This window comes from Mandrillus leucophaeus, unplaced genomic scaffold, assembly GCF_000951045.1.
Source record: "Mandrillus leucophaeus isolate KB7577 unplaced genomic scaffold, Mleu.le_1.0 Scaffold140, whole genome shotgun sequence".
Lineage (NCBI taxonomy): Eukaryota > Metazoa > Chordata > Mammalia > Primates > Cercopithecidae > Mandrillus > Mandrillus leucophaeus.
The window spans coordinates 1,329,718-1,351,113 of NW_012101366.1; the positions used below are offsets into that span (position 1 = coordinate 1,329,718).

The window sequence follows — 21,396 nt, forward strand, 5'->3', positions numbered from 1 at the left end:
GTGAACTGTGTGATGTGAGATGGCTTGGAGAACCGGCGGCACATTTTAGGAAGGAGTTTGTGGTCCCTAGGAAAAGGTTCACTTGAAGAAAAGAGTCTGGCTTAGTGACCTGGAATTAAAGGGCACCTAGACACTAGGGGAATTATGGCTTTGGGAACAGCATGGCAATTTCACCTAAATCTGCCCCAGTTCAGCCATCCTTATGGTAGATTCATATCCCAGATGTTAAGGACTGTGTGGAACCTAAAACAGATGCTGCACTAAGGTATTAGGTCTCAAGTAACTTTGCCGCAGGATCCATCTGAAATCCAGAGTCAGCATTTGAGCTTCAGTCAGCAGCCTTGAGATGCTAGCCAGGGCAGTTTAAGTGACCATTGGGCAGATTATCAAGATAGAGTTTCAAGGTCAACAGCAAAGTGACCTGAGTCCTAGGCTGAACTGTGGTAGCCACACACTCCCTGAGCCTCATGTAGTGATCTTTCCAAGACCAGGAACAACCAAAATGAGCATTAAGAATGTGGCCCGAGGATAACATAGAAGTGGCAGCAGGAACATTGTCCTGGATAGGTCAGTAAGAACACATACGAGTATGACACTGAGGAAACAAGCAGAAATATCAGACGTGAACCTTGGAAGTTGAGGCTCATGTCTTCCAATTGAGGGTAACATGCTGGAGTGTGGGCTTGATTTGTCAAAGGACCTTTGTGGGAAACCACAGGTGGGAAGACCTGCCATTTGTATAGAGAAAGAGAAAGAGCATGGGAGCAGTCTTATAAGATGCAGACTTAGATGCATCAATATATAATTGATATGGTTTGGTTGTGTCCCCACCCAAATCTTATCTTTAATTGTAGCTCCCATAATCCCCATGTGTCATGGGAGGGACTCAGTGGGAGGTAATTGAATCATGGGGACAGGTTTTTCCCATGCTGTTCTCATTATAGTGAATAAGTCTTACAAGATCCGATGGTTTATAAAGGGCAGTTCCCCTGCACACACTCTCTTGCCTGCTGCCATGTAAGATGTGCCTTTGCTCCTCCTTCACCTTTCACTATGATTGTGAGGCCTCCCCATCCATGTGGAACTGTGATTCCATTAAACCTCCTTTCCTTTATAAATTACCCAGTTTTGGGTGTATCTTTATTAGAAACATTAGAATAGAGTAATGGAATAGTATAAACTTGGACATTTGTAATATAAAGTAGGATGCTCTATCAAGGAAACAATAAAATGTTACCTTTGTTTCCCAATGTAAGTTCACCATGATTTTACTTTTTTCTCGTTCCTGTGATACTTTTTATAAAATAAATTGTAAAGTATTCATTGAATGAATTCATATCTTCTAATCAGAATTTTCCTTAGGAACTTCTCTAATTGTGTAGTTAGGGTAAAAATTGCTCTGTATATGCCTGTGGTTTCAAAAGACTGGAATGTCCTATTTATCTTTTTACTTACTGAAAGTATTCACTTACTTCTTATGTATTTCTTATACTGTATTAATTCTAAAATATTAACCTATTTCCAGGTGTAATGGTGATAAATACACAAAGGTCAGCATTGATTAAAAAACGGGGCGGGGGGGGGAAGGAGGAGGAATTTAATTCTGGAGCCAAAATCCATTTAGTTAAGCAGATCAAGGACATAGAAGGGCTGTTACAAGCACATAATAGCCTAAGACATAAACAGGCAAATATTTTTTTCCTTGGATGTCAAATTCACAGTATTAATAGTAGCTGCCTAGAGTATTGTGTTAAGAAAGAGGCTGAGGTTTGGTGGAAAAGAATTGGTAGTGCTTACCTGGGAGTGCCTAAACTAGTGACTGGGAGGTTGTGGTGATACAAGTGCCACATATTTGCTAATCCTTATCTAAAGCTTCCCTTAACTATTTAGTTTAGCTAGTTCATTAACACTATATAATATCATAACTTATTTTGTTTAATTTTTCATAATTTGTCTACAGAGATTACATTATTTTCCAAATTTTTTCTATAGATTATTACAAATAAGTGAATGTCAGATATTTTATGCAGGTATCTGGAACTAAATTATCAATATTTATAAGTATGATCTAAATCAAACAATACACTTGCTAAAGTAATCTACAGATGAAAACCAGAGTCTCATTTAGAATTGCCTACAGACAAAAGGGAAGGGACTCATGAGCCTTGAATAAATGGGGAAATTGTTCCTTTTCAATTCATTGCAGAAATATTTATTTAGCAAGTACCAAGATATTCTTGGAATTAGATTATGCACTGAGAGCCTCATAATCTAATGTGAAAACAGACATATTATTCCGAAGTATAATTTCCTAAATTAATAATTATAGAATTGCTAAAATTTTCTGAAGTGTTAATTATGGAATTACTAAAAGCCAGCTTAGATGTAACAAAAAAGATCTAGGAATTGTCTGATACATTTATTAATCTTATAAAAATAGTGGAGATTTACAAAATCAGAGATTTTTTATTTTTGAGCTCAAAAAATTGAAGTTCTTCTTAGGCAGTGTAATTAATCTTATAATTTTAGGTAGGTCGCTCCAATTTTCAGATTAAAACTCTGGAATACTTTATAATAGCAGTGTTTTATATTTGAATAGCATTTTAAAATTTGCAAAGCATTATGTTTTCAAATACTTTACTTGGTAATATAAATAGGTCAAGTACTGTCTCCACTTTTATGTAAGGCTACTGTGGCTCAGAAAATTTAAACAAGTTACTCTAGTTTGCAAAGCCAGTGGAGTTGGAAGTCAAACCCAAGTACTTGGGTTTCTAGTCCCAAATCCTCTCTTTATGTTAGAGTAAGCTCAACATAATATATTCTTGAAAGCAACTTAGAAACATACATCATTATAAGGTAAAATAAAATTTATTTATTTACTTTTTTTATTGCTCACCATGTGAAGAACCTGCGAACAGCAAGAAACTTGCTTTAATTCCCTAATTAAACAAAATTATCTTATACCTTGTTAGGCACCTGTTATTTTCAGCATTTACCCTAAAAAATGTGGCCTTGGATAATTAACCAATTATATGAGTTTTACTTAACAGTTTTGTCGTTCTCATTATGGGGTTAAATATAATTATTCTTCTATAGCTTTGTAAAGTAAAATATCATAAATTAATTTTCATTGTGTATCTTGGCTCTTGCTGGGGAAAATATTCAAAATAAAAGCTTTATCTTACCTAAAAATGGAGGAGGATGGTGTCAGAATTTACTGTCATCTTAACTGATTTCTAATAATGTGTCTGAACACACGGGTCTCACATAATTCGCAGCTGCCTTTCGTCTTGATTTTTTCTTTTTGAAAACTGAGCGTTTTTTTTTACTTTATTTAAACCCCAATATTTGGATAATAATAAGGAGTCAGGGACATGGAAATAAGTGTAGTAAAAACGGCAGATATCTTCCTGTTTGCTCTAAGAAACTTAATGTTCTGTAGCTTGTATATAGTCATGTAAATAAAATAAAGATAAAATGACTTCTGTTTTTTCAGTTTAAGTTCAAGTTGATATTTGAAATAGCTTTTTTAAAAAAGTTAAGCCAAACCCAAATAATCTTGTAAATCTTTTACTGGAAATATTTATGGCTATGATATCCTTGTCCCTTTTTCTCATTTTTTTTTTTTTTTTGTGAAATTTTAGCCGGGACATTGATTTCATTACACATTTGAAGAATCCTGTGTAATTACAGCATTTAAATGAAATGAAAAGAAAAAAGAATTTTCTTACTGGTATTTATCTTTTTTTCCAAACTGAGAAGGGATAATTCTTAGTGAGAATCTGCCAGCCAGGTCTGAGTGTTGATAATAATCGTATTTTAAAAATATAAATGAATGACTTTTATTTAATCATTTTCCAAAGGATGGATTGAAGCATAAAATCTGTTACACACCCAGAAGACAGTGCAAGAATGGACTGGGTTGGGGATGTAGCCAACCATCTAATTACACAAATAGATTCACAGCACAGTTGGGTCACAAATTATGTTTCTAAATTTAGAAGATGAATCTCCACCATAAATTATTGAAAAGCACTCTGTGGTACTCCTCTCTCCATTTCCCACAAATTAGATTACTGGAAGCTATAAAGCATCTTTAGAATGTGTTTTCCTTGCTGTTTAAAAATGTTCCTTTATCATCAATTAGTGCCAACCTTGATAACATCAGCTATAACTAAAAAACATTGAAACCAAAGGATAAAATAAAGAAGCAAGGAAATTATTTCTAAAAGAAACAGAAGAAGTTTTTTTACTTGCTAGGGAGATTTAACTCCTTAAAATATTTGTGAGTTTCCATCTCTAAAATTTTCTTGGGGTAGAAATGTAATGACATATTACATATATAAATAGAGTCACCAGCACATTTTATTTTCTTGTTGATATCATTAGGTGAAATAATTACAGCTGAGCTAGAACAAATTTTGATAAAATAATTTCATTCTACCATAAATTAAGTCATTTGCATTATTTGTCCACCTTTAGTTTTTATTTGATTTGATTGATTGATTGATTGATTGATTTTTTTGAGATGGAGTCTCGCTCTGTTGCCCAGGCTGGAGTGCAGTGGTGTGATCTCCACTCACTGCAAACTCCACCTCCCTTCAAGTGATTCTCCTGCCTCAGCCTCCCAAGTAGCTAGAACTACAGGCACATGCCCCCACGCCTGGCTAATTTTTGTATTTTTAGTTGAGATGGGGTTTCACCATGTTGGCCAGGCTGGTCTCAAACTCTTGACCTCAGGTGATCCACCCACCTCGGCCTCCCAAAGTTCTGGGATTACAGGTGTTAGCAACCAAACCCACCCCACCTTTAGTTTTTGAGCTTATATATACTCACCACTTTCATTCATATGATTATGAACCTGAAAAACAGTTGACGGAAGATATTAGAAAATAAGATTATGTATAACATTACATTAAATTTAAGGTTTGGCTTCTCCATTTCAGTTATGATTTTCTCTACACCGCCTCCCTTCCTATGTCTATGAAATGGGAATAACAATCCTTACTGTGTACTTACTTAAATGGGATAATCAGCAAGCTCCTTGTTCACAAGAGATTTTTCAAATTGTTTTTTATTTTCTAAATTGAATATGCAGCGATGTGCCATGCAGAACTCTGGTTCCAAGTTGAAAATGTCCAATACAAATAGCTGCAGGGTATTTATTGGTTCGCATAAATGATGGCCCTGGAGGTAGAACCAGCTTTAGATATAGCTATACTTGGGAGTCACACATGGTTTTATCCACCTTCAGTTTTGCTACCAATTGTGTTGTCCTCAAACTCAGGTTTTCTGGTATAGAAAGATGGCAGCAGAGCTCAAGTGCCTACCTTTTCTGAGATCTTAGTCTAGTAGATTTCCATTCCCAGGATTCCTTGAAGATACTTGTTGAATCTCAGAGGTTCTGATTAACTCAGTATGTCCATTTCTTAACCCTTGCTAACGAGAAAGAAGAGAACAAAGCTTTTTTCATTTCATATCCCAGAGGATGTGCATGCAGTTCTGCTCCCATTTTTCCTAGAGTATTTCAAGTGAACTACTCAGTGACAATCCCATCAACTTATACTGCCTTACTCTTTTAATTTAATATGAAATAGAACTGTCATTAACTGAAAGGGAAATTGCTTCAGTGAATATATTTGTGAAGAAATAAAATTTATGAGATGTTATAAATTTGTATTTGCCTTCAAAATTTTAATTTAACTTTTAAAGTTAGTTACAAAATATAATTTTAAAAAATAATCAAATTATTCATAAACTTTTGATTGAGAGTTTCTTTTTGATTAGTTGATGTCTGCCTCTGTGCAGCTGACCCATTATATTTACAAATTGGTTGATCTCTGCATATAGGCCTTAATAGTCTTATAAACTATAGGTTACAAACGTCTGTTCTAATTAATCTTCTTTCATATCAACTGAATTTGATGTTGTTGTTGAGGCATTAGTGAGTTTTTAAAAAATAGTTTATATAGAGCTTCATTTTGTTGATTAGTCAAAAGTATTGGTAAACTGGCTTCATGGTGTTTGAAATCACCTATTTTCAGGTGATAAGACTTTCTAAATTGATTTTTCCTTGTCCCTGGATGGGTCTTCTTCTGCCAGGTGAGAGCTACATCACTGCCACTGAAAGAGAGGCTGCATGTGCTCCCAGCAGCACACACATGTATGCAAATACACGCACTGACACTACGGAGTCTGGTTCGTGTATTCTTTCTCACTCTCTGAGGTTGTGTATGGCCATACATGCCTCAAATGGGGTTGGTTTTTATAAAAATGTTGAGGCTGAATCACATTTGTTGTGTTATGACATTTGCTGCCTTGCCATCAAAGAGTGGGTACCTTTGTGCTGACAGCTCCTTGGCATTTTGCCCCAGGGAAGTGTTGCATTATCAAAAGAGACACTCACCCTGTCAGTGCCAGTGTGCTGGTAATTAAATTGTGGACAGTTGACCAGAATTCACAGGTGAAAATGATGAAAAGAATGTATTGAAATGAAAACCTGAAACAGGCAGCATTATCTCTAATGAGCAAGAGGAGAGCTCCTTTAGGCTTGGTAACTTAGATGAGCATATGTGAAATATGGTTAATGCTTCTCACAGAAAACGGTTACCAGGAAACCATAAAAAAACCCTCTAATTATGTGACCTCCAAGCTATATCAATAAATATAGAATTCAGATCAGTTTGTGCTCAAACCAGTAGTAACCCACTAATATTATTAATACTCTTGTAGTTTGTTTCCAAAGGAAGTAAGATTTATTGTCCTTTTAAGTACTGGATAACAATTCACAAAGATTGAATTTATTTAAAAGTTCATAGCCAATGCTACTGTGTTTTAACTAATGAATTTTGGTTTCCTTTTGCAGTGTTCTATATCATGGCTAAAGGTCACAAATAATATCTTGCTATCAAAACTTTTTTTGTGGTTTAACTAGACAAAACCTCGATTAATAAACGATAAACTGTAGACTTCTACTCAGAGTAGTAACAAAGACAGAGCTGGAAGTGGTGGCTCTTGCTTGTCACTCCAACTCCCATGGAGGATCCTTCCTTCTTCAACCTGACTTTCTTATCCCCACAGACCTCATGTGGAACCATGTACCATGGGTTCTATTCTGTGGCTACTGTAGGATCTTCCCAGGTAGAATCAGACCTTATCCTGTTTCTTTGGTTTCTTGGGAGTTGAGCTGAACATGAGTGGGTGACTTCCTTTTCCAGGCTATTGGTCAAAGCTGTGGTCAGCAACAACTTGGCCGAGATATACTTGACCCAGTTTTGCCACAGACTACTGACCAAGAGGTTGCTGTTCGGAGCTGGCATGAGTCAGAGAAGCAGGTCATCAGCAGGTTACCAGCTAGGCAAAACTCAGATTGATTAGACGTATCTTGGGGTCATTTCACCCCTCTCTACTCTTGTTATAATTTTTTATCTTAGGCTCCTACATTCCTTCCTCTCCTTAGCCACAAGTGCCTGACATCTTTTACTTCCTACTAAGTTTTAACAGATAAACGAAACTGAGGTTAAAATGCTAAGAATTAACTCCTCTTTCCAGAAAAGTCTAATAGAAAAATACTATAGTGGAGTAGGAATTTGATAGGAAAGCATAAAATTATATTAAACTGGTAAGTGAAAACATTTTCTGCAAAAACAATGAGTAAATAAATAGCATTTTGGTAGTTTACATGCTCAAATGCTTTATTTTTTTATTTTTTTAAAAGCATTTGTCTTCTGGGGAAGCAATTTTATAACAGGTAATGTAAGCTTCCTTTGACTGACTATAATTGACTAACGGCAACCACAGAAAATAGCCCTTCGCCTTCCATTTTTGCTCGCTTGCCAGTCAATCAGCCTGCCTGGGGTGATGATTTAATTTTCATGGTATTCAAATTACAAATTAACATTTGCAAGTGTGGATTTGGGGGATTGTGCTGAAGCCTAGTAGAGTTCTCTAAGGATAGTGTGTCCCCTTGGGCTGCATCATATAACTTCCTTATTAAAGTGAAAGGAAATTCCCTTTCGGTTTTCTTACAGCTTATCTTCCTGTCCTCATATTTAAGAAAGGCATCCATCTATCCTACTTTAAATATCAAGCTTTTCTTTTATCAAGTATTTCAGATAGTTTGTGTACTGCTTATGGATGAAGTTAAGGGTTTTGGAAATGTTAACCAAAGATTTACTTTTTCATTTTATTATATTTTTTTATTTTTTATTTTTTTAGAGACAGAAGTTCTGATCGTCACCCGTGGCTCACTGGAGCCTCTAATTCCTGGGCACAAGCCATCTTCCCACCTCAGCCTCTTGGGTAGCCAGGACTACAGACATGTACTACCACACACCACTAATGTTTTTTCACTTTTTGTAGAGACAGGATGTCATCGTGTTGTCCAGGCTTGTCTCCAACTCCTGACCTCAAGTGATCCTCCTGCCTTGGCCTCCCAAAGTTATGTTTGTTTCTAATAATCATAGTTGTTCATGAGTAGAAGGTGTAATTCCAGCCCATCACCATACCGATAATTTATAGCATTATTTGTACTTGTGTTTGTAGTTTAACCTGCATGGAATTATAGAGAGGAAACAAATCTTTTGACAGGGGTTTGGTTTCAGGGCAGAATAAACAATGGTTTGTTCAATATATAAAATTTTGTGGAATTATAATAAAAAAGCAGCTGCATTTGAGGGACAAAATTCAAAGGTTTCTGTATTTTATAGAATTCAAATTCATTCTATTGTATTAAGAGTGGATTATCCTGGGACCAGGCGCGGTGGCTCACGCCTGTAATCCCAGCACTTTGGGAGGCCGAGGTGGGCAGGTCATCTGAGGTTGGGAGTTCGAGACCAGCCTGACCAACATGGAGAAACCCCATCTCTACTAAAAATACAAAATTAGCCAGGCGTCGTGGCGCATGCCTGTAATCAATCCCAGCTACTCGGGAGGCTGAGGCAGGAGAATCTCTTGAACCCAGGAGGTGGAAGTTGCGGTGAGCTGAGATTGCGCCATTGCACTCCAGCCTGAACAACAAGAGCAAAACTCAGTCTCAAAAAAAAGAAAAGAAAGAAAGAAAAAAAGAAAAGAGTGGATTATCCTGAACCCAAATAGAAAATATTTGAAGGGAAAGACTATGTTTTCCTGTAAGGTAAATTGAGCAGAAAAATTATTAAAACAACCTAATGATCTACTGTGACTAACATTTTGCAACTCAACCTGTTTAATAGGCTCTGGAAAATAAGCAATGGTTTCTAGACAAGAGTAAAAAAGCCAGAAGAAGAAAATTAAATTAGTGATACTCTTTCTGTGGGGAAGCCTATTAACCATGGAAAAGAATAACAAAGTCAGACAAAAGAAGCCTACAACAAATCTTGTGCATGTGTATGCACACGTATACACATATATTTCTCTCAGACATATGCCAACTTTTCAGTCACAAAAAAAAGGCTAAATGTTGGAAACTGGTACTTAATTGATTTTCAGAACGCAAACCTAACCCTTTTTAACATAGATTGATCCTATTGTAAAATTCATGAAATTTAAAAGTAAAAATGTGTTATGTAATGCTTAAGTAGATATTGGTAATTTTGGATTTAGTTTAAGTTAAAATGGTAATGAAAGTGTTTATTGTAAAACTGAAAGATATTAAAATGTTTTGCTTACAATTTTTTAAAAGTCGAAAATGCTTAAAAAGTTTTAGTCACATCCAGTATTTCCTAAAATGTTTATAATATTGTAACCTGGTAGTGTGACGTTTGCACCTCATATTATTAGCAGCTGTATTATGCTCTCTAATAATGCAATTTCTTTTTTATTATATGAATATAACACTGAAATTAGTACTAGGAAAAGCAACTGCGTGTTAAAAACCATCATATTTTTTACTGGCAAATTTGGACTGAAATTGTCATTTTGGAATTACATTGCCAACCTTTATCTCCAGGGCAGCATCTGAACAGAGATCTCCCCCAATTATTTTAAGATCACTGTGTTACTGTTAGGTTTTTAAAATAAACGTTTAGATGAAATATTTGATTAAAATATTACACTAAAAATGTGTTTAAACTAATATGACTTTAGTCAGTTTCCTATGATGATAATGTAGCTTACATGTAAGCGATGCTTCTTATGTACCAGATATTCAGCTAGACAACTGACATAGATTATCTCATTTCATCCTCCCAGATGTGAGGATGAGAAAACAGAGGCCTGGAGAACCTGAGTAATGTGGTGGTGATCACTAAATTAGTAAATGGTTATGTTTTGACCAAGTATTTCTTGTTATCATGTATTGCTATCTATCTCCTTTAAATAGTTGTAAAACTCAGAGTTTACAACTTCTGATCTTAACCTTTAAAAAATAATCAACTGGAAATTATGACTATCATATAGAAGTATGTTTTAACCTTCAAATAATGATGTTATAAGCAATTCCATCTTCATAGTCACCCCCCAGTATTTGATCTCTGATAAGTGAATTATTATTTGTTACACACAGCCTCTTAGCTTCTTTCCTGTGTCTAGGCCTCTGGTTCTCATCCACTCTTTATAGAACTGTTTTATAAAATTATGCAGACACTGGGTTCACATTATTACTCCATTATTTTTAAGAATGCTGTTAAAAGTCAGGACCTTTTTTTTTTTTTTTTTTTTTTTTAATTAAAACCCTCATACAGAAAATGCTCAATGAACATATTCTAGTTCTTAACCCCCAGATGAAGAAGTAAAATAATGCCAACACATTAGAATTATAGCAAGCAAGCCCTCAACCCCAACCCCAATCCAACCTTCTTCCCCAAAGGTAATCTCTATCTTGATTTCTATCAATGTTATTATTTCATTTTCCCTGTTTTTATGCTACATAAAATGTCTTTATATTGTATATATTCTTTTGTGACTGGCCTTTTTATTCAGTTAAGTTTGTGAGATTGATTCACAATGTTGTTTATAACTTTAGTTTGTTGATTGTTACTGCTGTATAATAGCTACTCCATGACTGTGAACATATATGACAATTTACTTACCACTTTACTCTTGATGGGTGTTTAGGTGTGTCTAGTTTTGACCATGTTTAATAGTGTTTTTATTCTGGCAGTTTTTCCTGTGCGTAGGGAAACCTTTGTATGCCATTTATATGCCATAGCATAGCATACAAATATAGTCAAATTTAATACTCAGTATCGAACAGTTTTCCAGGGTGATTGTGCCAATGTATAGTCCTACTGGTACTGTATGAGAGTGCTGGTCACTCCACTTCCTTGTCCATACTTGGTGTCCGCAGTTTTGTAATTTTAGCTCTGCCACTGGTTATATAGTTTCAGTTTTAATTAAAATTTTCCTTGAAGAGTCCGATAACTGAAGTAAATTGAACTCATCCTTAATTTATTTCTGGATTTATTTCTTACATTTGTTTAGGATTTTAGTCTATGTGTTTATGAATGAGATTAGTTTGTAATTTTCCTATCTTGAGATTCTCTTATTACAGTTGACACCAGGGTATACCCACATAATGAGTTATTCAGTGCTTACTCTTTTCCTCTTTCCTGGAAGAATGTGGTGTTATTTCTTCCTTACAGTTTTGGAACAGTTTGCTGATAAAATTATCTGTGCCTACAGGTGTGTGTGGGGGGCTAGGGGAGGTTTTAAATTATGGGTTAGATTTATTTAAAATTGTCCTATGACTATTCAAATACTCTATTATATGTCAATTGTGTATGTTTGGCTAGTCCCTTGTATCTAAATTTTCCATTTTTATTTTTATAATGGAAAATCCTATTATAATGTATTTGAAGTCTCCTTTAATATTCCCACATTATTCGTTTGAGTTTACTGAACCTCTTTGTTCTGCATATTTTTTCTGTTTAAATTATTTCTGCAGTTACCTTTTTAAAAAATTTCCTTCAGTTTAAATTTTATTTCTTTTTCTAGTTTTTGAAGTGGTTGGTTGCTTATTGATTTTTATTGTTTTCTTTTATGTAATGAAAACTGTGGTTTTTCCTCTTAGCATATTATGCTTTAGTTTTTACAAGTTTTGTTATCCAAATAAAATAGTTTTTTGTTTTCCATTTGATTTCCTTTTTGACTTATGAGTGTAATACTTGTCAAACCCACAGATGTTATCTATTTATTATTTATTACGGATTTCTGGATTAATTCCACTGTGGGTATAGGGCATACTCAGATCTTAATACTCGGAAATTTGTTGAGACCTCTCTGGTCAATTATCATCAAGGATTTGTATGTACTTCAAGAACATACATAGTCATGCAATTAAGTTTTTGTTGCTTGTCTGGCATTTACTGAGGGAAGTATGTTAAAATCTCACAGCCTGTTTAACATATCTCCCAGGAAATATGTTAAAATCGATTTGTCTATTTGAGTTTTATTTTAAACATGTTTCATTTTCCTTTGTATCTAATAGTACTTTTTATGGTGCTAATTTAACTACATTGGTTTTCTTTTGGTTAGTGTTTGCATATCTCTCATTCATTTCAAACTTTCTATATCTTTATATTTAAAATTTCTTTTAAGCAGCATATTTTAGTCCAGATTGAAAATTCTTTTCTTCTAAAATTGTGGTATTTAATTCACTTCCATTTAATATGATTACAGCTACATTTGGATTTCAAACTACCATCATATTTTTCTTTAGTTCTAAATGGTAGATAGTGGTTTAAAAAGTTCTCAAAGTCGTCTTTTCCTTACTTGAATATATTAAGTATGTTTACTTTAATATCTGCGTTGGATAACACATTATTTGTATTGCCTGTAGGTTCATCTGTGTCATCGTGATTTTCGTCAGGTTGTCTTGTCTCTTCACAGGCCTAGTCATTTTTTAATTGCGTGTCAGATGTTCTATGTTAAAATTCTTAGAAACAATGTGAGGCCTAGTATGTTGTTTGAAATTAACAAGTCCTTTTTCAAATGACAGGGAGCATCAGCAATACTGGATCAATTTAATTAAAATTCTGGGAATGAAGTGATTCAGGTGTGGACTTTTATGTTATCTAGGAATATTTTATGCTTCCTTTTATTTCTGAGTTGTAACATCTTGGATGTAGGTTATAACACCTACATGTCTCAATCCTACATATAGCGTTTTAATGTAAACCCCTCTTTGGTGAGTTCTGGACTTAAATTTATGTCCTCTAATATTTAGTAGGTTGTCAGACCTCTGTTTAGCCTCTCAACTACCTTTTCTGGAATCACTAAACTTTCCAAGGGTCAGTGTGATCTCAAATTTTAGCTTACTCCTCTGAATTCCTTCTTACCCTGTATCTTATCCCTTTAATACTTTATTGTATGTTTGGGATATTTTGGGCACTTAGGATCTTTAGCTTGATTTCTTTCGTCAGTTTTAGTTGCCTTTAAAAATATTTGTGGAGCTTTTTTAGTACTTTCTACAAGTGTTGATTCTTTTTACCTGATACACCATTATATGAAGTAGAATTTCCTCTTTTAATAAACTCCGATTTTTTTTTCAGCAATAATATACTTAGTTTCTTGAAGTGCTTTACTTTATGTTGGTTAATTTTATATTGCTTCTCCTTCTATAGATGCACCATATTCTTGTATATCTCCAACGATTCTCATTATTTTTAAATTGCTTATAAGTTCTTGTATTTCTTGAATTATCTGTATTTCATCTCTTATTGATTTCTCTCCTCTTTATTTTGATGTTGCTTTTTATGTTGCTTACTTTCCCCACAAAGTCCTTCACTGTGATCCTTCATTATATATTCATTATTAAGAAAGAGGAAATACATCAGAAAGTCTGATTTCTGTGGAGGTAGGTGGAGTTTGTGAATTTTGCATGCTTCATTTAAAAATTTTTGAAGAGCAGAATGTAAACAATACAAATACACCCTCTTTTTCCTGGGCTGGTGGTTTCTGCTGAGTGGGAATAGGAGCAGGATCTACTCTTTTGGAAATGGAATCTGAATAATTCTTCATACATTCAGATCTGAGTATTAGCAATTTCTTTCTCACTCCTTGATTTTTTTTTTTTTTTGAGACCGAAGTCTGTATTCTTCTGTCTATATTTCTTCCCCAAAGTACAATAATTTATGGCTGTGTCTGATCTTCTTAACCAGTTACTAAGCTTCTACCACTTTCCACTTCTATCTTTTATAAATTTGTTAAAAATCCCTTATCCAGTGATGGACTCTCTTTCTTTTTCTAATGTGGAGACATATCTATTTAGATGTTGTATGAATTTTCTATTGCTGCCATCAGAAACTAGCAAAATTTAACAGGTTAAAACAACACAATTTATTATTTTACAGTTTTGTGATTTGGAAATTCAGTAAGGATCTCATCAGTCTAAAATCAAAGTATTAGTGGGACACATTGGCTATGTTCTTCACTGGAGGCTATAAGGGAGAAATCAGCTTGTTGCTCATGCAAGTTGGTGGCAGCATTCAATTCTTTGTTTGTCTGAGAATGAGCTACTGTGTACTTAATGAAGACCACTCCGAGCTTCTTGAGGTTCCTCACCTTCTGTCTCATAACCTCTATTTCTTTTATGTATTTATTTATTTAGAGACAGGGTCTCACTCTGTTGCCCAGGCTAGAGTGCAATGGCATGATTTCAGCTCAGTGCAACCTCTGCCTCCCAGGCTCAAGCCATCCTCCCGCCTCAGCCACCCAAGTAGCTGGGATTGCAAGCATGCACTACCATACCTGGCTAATTTTTGTATTTTTAGTAGAGAGGAGTTTTGCTGTGTTTCCCAAGCTGGTTTCAAACTCCTGGACTCAAGTGATCTGTCCACCTGGACCTCCCAAAGTGGTAGGATTACAGGCATGAGCCACTGCATCTGGCCACGGCCCTTTTTCTTTATCTTCAAAGCCAGTAATATTGGGTAGATGTCCTCTCGTACTTCAAATTGCTCCTGTCTCTTTATCATTGTACATCTCTGACCAACTCCTCTGACTTCCTCTCCTACTTTTAAGGACAATGTGATTATCCTGGGCTCACCCAGATAATCCAGGATAATCTCCTATTTTAAATTTAGCTAATTACAGCATTAATTCCATCTGCAATCTTAATTCCCTTTTGCCATGTAGTGTAACACATTCAAAGAAGTAAGACTAGGGGAGTGAAAATCATGTGGCCAACAATTCTGCCTGCCATAATCTGTGATCTGCCCACTGCCATGCACTGAATGCTCCTGCTTCTTACTTTTCTCAAGATAGTCTGTTTCAAGGAAACCTTATTCTTCTAAATTTCCTTATTTCTATCATTTATAATTTCCCTCCCTCTTTTATAAAATATCCATTCATGCTTATGATTGACAATTTTCTCTTTCTCTAGGCACTCTTATTTTTTCAAGGAGCTTCAATTACTGTCTATACACGAGTGACTTTCAAATCTGTTATCCGCCCACAAGACCTATATGTAAAACTGCCTACTTGGCATTCCTGTTTGGATATTTCACAGTCAAATAAACTTTAATGAGGCCAAAATATCTCACCATCTTCTTCCCTACTCACACATTCCAAACTTACTGATCTTTCCTCTTTGTTCTCTGTCAATTAATGGACTCACAATCCCAGTAAGTTATGCAGACTGGAAATGTAGTAATCATGTTTGATATTTCCCTCTCCCTCATACCCTACCTCCATCAGTCATTGACTTATTAATTCTTCCTATCAACTATCCTTTGAATGTTCCCAGTTTATCTCACTGTCATATATACTGGTCTCCATCTCACTCCAGGCCTCTGCTGCTTTCTCTGCCTGAAACAACTCTTGTTGTTTTTCCTGCTTACTTGCCTAAGTTATACTTATCTTTTAGACCTCTGATAAATGTCACTTTCTTGGAAAAGCTCTCCACAAATCCCAGGGCTGTCATAAAAATTCTATACTTGCCATTTATATTACCACAACTATAAATGATTGATAAATTATGTAACTTCATAAAATAAACGTTTTATTGTTGAAAATTTTAGATTTACAGAAAAGTTGCCAAGATATTACAGTCCCCATATATTACTCATTCTTATTTCCTTATGTGTTGTTAATATCTCACATCACTATATTACATTTATTACAACCAGGGAACACACGTTGGTACGTTACCGTTACCCAAACTCCACAATTTATTTGGATTTTTATAGTTTTCCCCTTTTGTCCTTTTCCTGTTCTGGTATTCCATCTGGTATACCATATTGCATTTGACCATCATGTATCCTTGTCTTCCTCTGGTCCATGCCATTTTCTCAGACTTTGTTTTTGATGACCTTGAAAATCTTGAGTAGTATTACTCAGATATTTTATAAAATTCTATGAGTTGGGTTATATCTGGTTTTTTCTTCATGGTTAGACTTAGGCTATAGGTTTTCAGAGAAAGATCATGGAAGTGAATTAACTTTCCCTCAAATGATGCAGAGGGTACATATCAATATGACTTACCTCTGGTGATGTGAACTTTGACTACTTGGCTGAGGTAATGTTTGCTAGACTTCTTTAAAGTTACTTTTTTCTCCCTTTTTATACTCCACTCTTTAGAAGCAAGTCACTAAGCACAACTGATACACAAGGGAGTGAAATTTAAACTCCTCCTTGAGAAGAGGGTACCTACATAAATCATTTAGAATTCTTCTGTATAGGAGATTTATCTCTTCTCCATTTATTTATTTAACCACTTACTTAGATCACTGTGGACACATGGATTTTTTTTTATTCTTTGTGTTACAATTCAATACTACTTTATTTTGTTGCTCAAATTGTTATAGCTTTAACCATTGGAAGGTGTAATTTTTTTTTTTTTTTTTTAAGAGAGGGTTCCTACTGTATTCCCCAGGCTGGAATGCAGTGGCTATTCACAAGTGTTATCATAGTGTAATACAACCTTGAACTCCTGGGCTCAAGTGAATCTCCTTCCTCAGTCTCCCTAGTGGCTAGACTACAGGTGTGTGTCTCTTGGCCCAACTTGGGAAGTATAATTTCTTAAATGTCTCTTTTCCTAGATAGAATGTAAACTACCTGAGGATGGGCTTCAGGTCTTTTAAAATTTTAGTGAGAAGCCTGGCACCTGGTACAAATCAATATGTATTTTGGGCAAAAATCAATTCATGAATGAATGGGATCTGTAAAGACGAGAAAATATCTTTATGCTTATTTAATGTTGAATAATTCCTGCGTTGTCTTCCATTTCTAAGTGCCAGATATTTCTTTATATTCTATGAGCCTCCAGACTGTAGTATAAGTACAAACCAAGAGACACAAAAATCAATTTAATAGATAAATCTCTGTATTGTCAGCCTTGAGTTTAGATGGAGACATCATTGTTACCTTGGGCATCTGTCTCACTCCAGACTTTTATTCATGCATCTTACTCATCCTGCCATTTCTCTAAGTCTTATAATCACCTACTCTATATTGATTCAGACCCACATCTAATTGTGGTGGCCTCTGGGTTTTCCCACAGATAGCCACCAGGTTTTTATGGTTTCTAGTTTTACTCCATTGGCCAGTGTGACTAAATCACACCTGTGGGAAGGAGCTAAGATTTTTGTGTTGTGGACCTATGTATGTATATGTAATTTTTAAAAACTTTTTGGCTGTGTGCTGAAAGAAGAATAGTATTAACTTATTTTTAATATTCTGCTACTTTCCCTTTGGGAAAGAAAAGTACATTTTCATGGTCAAATATGGGAACTTTACATTATTATTCACCATCAATTATAGATCTCATAAATCAAAAAGCAGTATTAAATGTCATATTTGTAAATGCTATTTCTGGGAAATACGAGATCTAGTGTTATTTTGGGAAACTGTGGGTTGACCTTGCAAAACTCACATTAACAAGAAAAAAAAGCAGATTTTAAATGGTGACACATCTAACAGGGAGCTTAACAGAGCAAGAGAAAGTGTGTAGGTGTTCAATAGTAACAACCTAATGGTACCACATTGTATTTCATGAATGGGAGCAATTCACAAAGTTCCCACAAATAGGACCTCATGCAAGAACACAACTATCTAGTAGTTTTCTCTATCCTTATTCTATCAACATTTTATGAGTCCCTACTAAGTAGCAGGCAGGATCCTGGTTATTGTGAAACTAAGAATGAGTGAGTTATAATCCCTTCCTGCATGTAGCTCAGCTTAGCAGGGGAACTCACATCTTATAGGTAAATCATTCATATTATATATTATAGAAACAATGAATTATAGGTGAGATCAACCAGGAGAGTAAAATTGTGTCACCCAGCTTGACACCCAGATGTGTTTTCTTGCATTTAATAAACGAATAGCAGAGAGAAATATAAGGAGCTATGTCAGAAACTTAATGGAGGTGATGTCTGTGCATAGCTTATTAATAGCAGTTTTCCAAATATCACATGGTTTTTAAGACAAGTATATATATTTTAAAATTTAAGAAACAAGGGCAGGCATGGTGGCTCACATTTGTAATTCCAGTGCTTTTGGTGGCCAAGGTGGGAGGATCCCTGGAGGCCAGGAGTTCGAGACCCTGTCTTTACCAAATAAGTAAATAAGCCAGATGTGCTGGTGCATGCCTGTAGTCCTAGCTACTCAAGAGGCTGAGGCAGGAGAATGGGTTGAGCCCATGAGTTTGATGCTGCAGTGAGCTATGATTGCACCACTGTACTCCAACCTGGGTGACAGAGGGAGACCCCAACTCTTAAAAAAAAAAAAAAAAAAAAAAAGAAACCAAACCAAAAAGCCAGTTGTTTTAAGCTACTGTAATCTCTAATTTGTAACAATAATTTCAGTGTTTCCTTGGGTATATTTCCATACCCTTAGCCACTTGTGGAGTTTTCTTTTTTATGGTATTAAAATAAAATTATTTCTTTTAAATCATTAAAATGCAGAGGTAAAAGAATCTTTCACTACAGACATTAGACAGCCTATTTGAGAATCTTTTAATGCAAGAGTTGGCAAACTTTTTCTATAAAGGGTCAGATAGCAGTAAATATTTTGAGCTTTGCAGGCCATATGGTCTCTACTACAGGGATTTCTCTGCTTTTTAGCAGAAAAAGAACCATAGATAATACGTAAATAAATTAGTGTGGCCATATTCCAGTAATACATTATTTAGAAAAAATAGGCGGAAGGTTGAATTTGTCATAGTTTGCCCAACCCCTGACTTGGAGGATTCGTTAAAAATGCAAAGACCAAGTTCTTACACCTTCCTGAATTAGATTTCAGAGAGATAAGCCCTTGGAATCTGTGTGCTTAACCAGTTGCTTACATTATTATTATTATTATTATTACTTATACTGAAGTTTGTGAACTTTCATTTTATTTATATACTAGGATATCTGAGGCTGGAATTTGTCTCTACAGTATTGCTAGGGGATTTTCATTTAGCTCGAATAGTTACTTTGAACTTTTTTTTTTTTTTTTTACTTTGAACTATATTTATGGAGTATACCTTTATCAGATGGAACCTCTGTTTCAAATAATTGACTGAGAAAATATGAAGGGCAAGTTTCTGTTCAGTTAAAGTTCAAAAATGGAAATGCTGAAAGAACAAGGACCTTTTTCTTCTTCTTTATTGCTATATTTCTAGCACTTGGAACTATACCTGGCACCGGGCAAGTGTTTTGAGAAATATTTGTGTAATGAATGAATACACATTCGTATTACTTCACTCTCAGCATACAGTGATGGCCTGAATCCAAATGGCTGGACTGTCCCTGTATTTGATATCCAGGTAATCAAGTCCTAGCCATAGCCTTTCTGCTTTTACACCATATCTTTTCGTTTTTATCCAATATTCCACCTGTTTGCATTAATTTTGGGGTTATGAATGCTGCCCTTAATTGTGCTGTTTGAACATTCATGGTTCCAAAGCAACATCTGTAAGTATTAATGATTGTATTAGCTAAGGATCTTTCGACTATAATCAATGAAAATCAATATGATCAACTTAAACAAAAAAGGTAGCTATTAGGAAAATGGGTTAGGTGAAAGCTCAGCATCAGGGGCCTGCTGACCTTCTCTCTGGAATGCCACCCGATATAACTCAGCTCCTAACCTTATCCTACCTCCAGGCCTGTGCACATGCTGTTCTCTATGCCAGTTTTTAATTCTGAGAGATTGGGATTGGCTCAGCTAAGGGCAAGTGCCTGTTGTTTGGTTTAATTTCTTGGCTAGTGGGTCAGAGGGACCATTATGTAACCATCCTTGTGGAGAGAAAATCAGAGATTACTACCAGAAGGATGTGGGAGAAGAGATGAGAGATGCTAGGAAGATGCAACTGGTTTAGATATGTTGATTTTGGTGCCTTTAAGGAAAAAAAAAAAAAAAACTTTGTAAATAACTATTTGTGCTCTGATTTGCCAAAACCCTGTTTTAAATTCTGCTATTAATGCGAACCAGGCTGCAGACCTCTGAGATCCATGCTGATTCTTCTCTCCAGGCCTCTGGTCCGCTGTGAACAGGGCTGTTCTCTAATTGTTACAGACTTCCTCTAAACCTGAAGATTTGATTTGGAGCCTTGCTTTGGCTGTCTTTAGCTGGAAGATTTGATTTTGAGTCTTGTTTTTGCTTTTAGATTATATTTATTTATAATATCTATCCCTCTCTACTTCCAAGAAAAGATTGTTAATTCCAGGTTTAAAATCAAATTCCGTGCTAAGAAATGACACAGATCATCTTCAGACTGCTCCCTGTAATCTACTCATCTCTGGTTCTGTCCTTGATCAGCTGCCACCCAAACAGAGTGCCCCAGCGTGGTCCTAGACCCAAGCCATCGGATAAGGATCGTAGAAAGAAAATGGAGTTCTTTCTCAGTTTATGTCCCCATCTCCCACATGCCCAGCCCCTGTAAGCTCACTCTTTGTTCTTTTATTGCAGTCTGCAACTACTGACAGGTTCTGACTGCTATCTTCTCCAAAAGCAGCATGTATACTTCTCCCCATTGCTTTTTGTGATACGGTTCCACTGGCCTGCTTTCTGTTACAGACACACAGAGGTCTGTTGACTCTGCCTGAAGTGGGCCTTCCTTACATATTTACAAGACTGGCTCCTTCATGTTTTTCAGATCTCAGGTCAAGTGGTCACCAACTTAGCAAGAGATACCTTCTCAACCACCCTTTCTGAATACATAGAGCATGCCTCCTGAGTCACTCTGTATCCCCTTAGCCTGTTTTACTTTAATATAGCAATGATCCCTATGTAGAATGTCACTTCTTTGTATATTTGTTTATTGCTTTGTTTTCCTGCTAGAGTGTATGCCCCAGGAGAGCAGGGATCTTGTCTCTGGTTTATCCCAGTTGTTTAGAACAGCACCTGGTGTACTGGGTGTTCACTTGTAAAAATGAATGAATTAAGGTCACTTAGCAATTTCTAAATCACCTTTGATGTACAACCATCCATATGCACAGCAATCCAGATGGACTCACCTATCTGGGGTATGTCAAAGCCAGGGAGAAGAAAACT

General features: G+C 35.5%; 1 protein-coding gene across 2 annotated transcripts in view; it reads left to right on the plus strand.

The window, feature by feature from the left end:
• HDAC9 (histone deacetylase 9) overlaps nt 1-21,396 on the plus strand; it is a 927,644-nt gene that overhangs the window by 378,852 nt on the left and 527,396 nt on the right. Inside the window, exon 3 of one of the 2 annotated variants that reach the window (XM_011973895.1) lies at nt 7,081-7,140. The exons of the other annotated variant lie outside the window; for it this stretch is intronic. Within the exon in view, the coding sequence (XP_011829285.1) occupies nt 7,081-7,140 (60 nt within the window). The remainder of the gene's footprint in view (nt 1-7,080; nt 7,141-21,396) is intronic. 2 annotated transcript variants of the gene reach the window in all.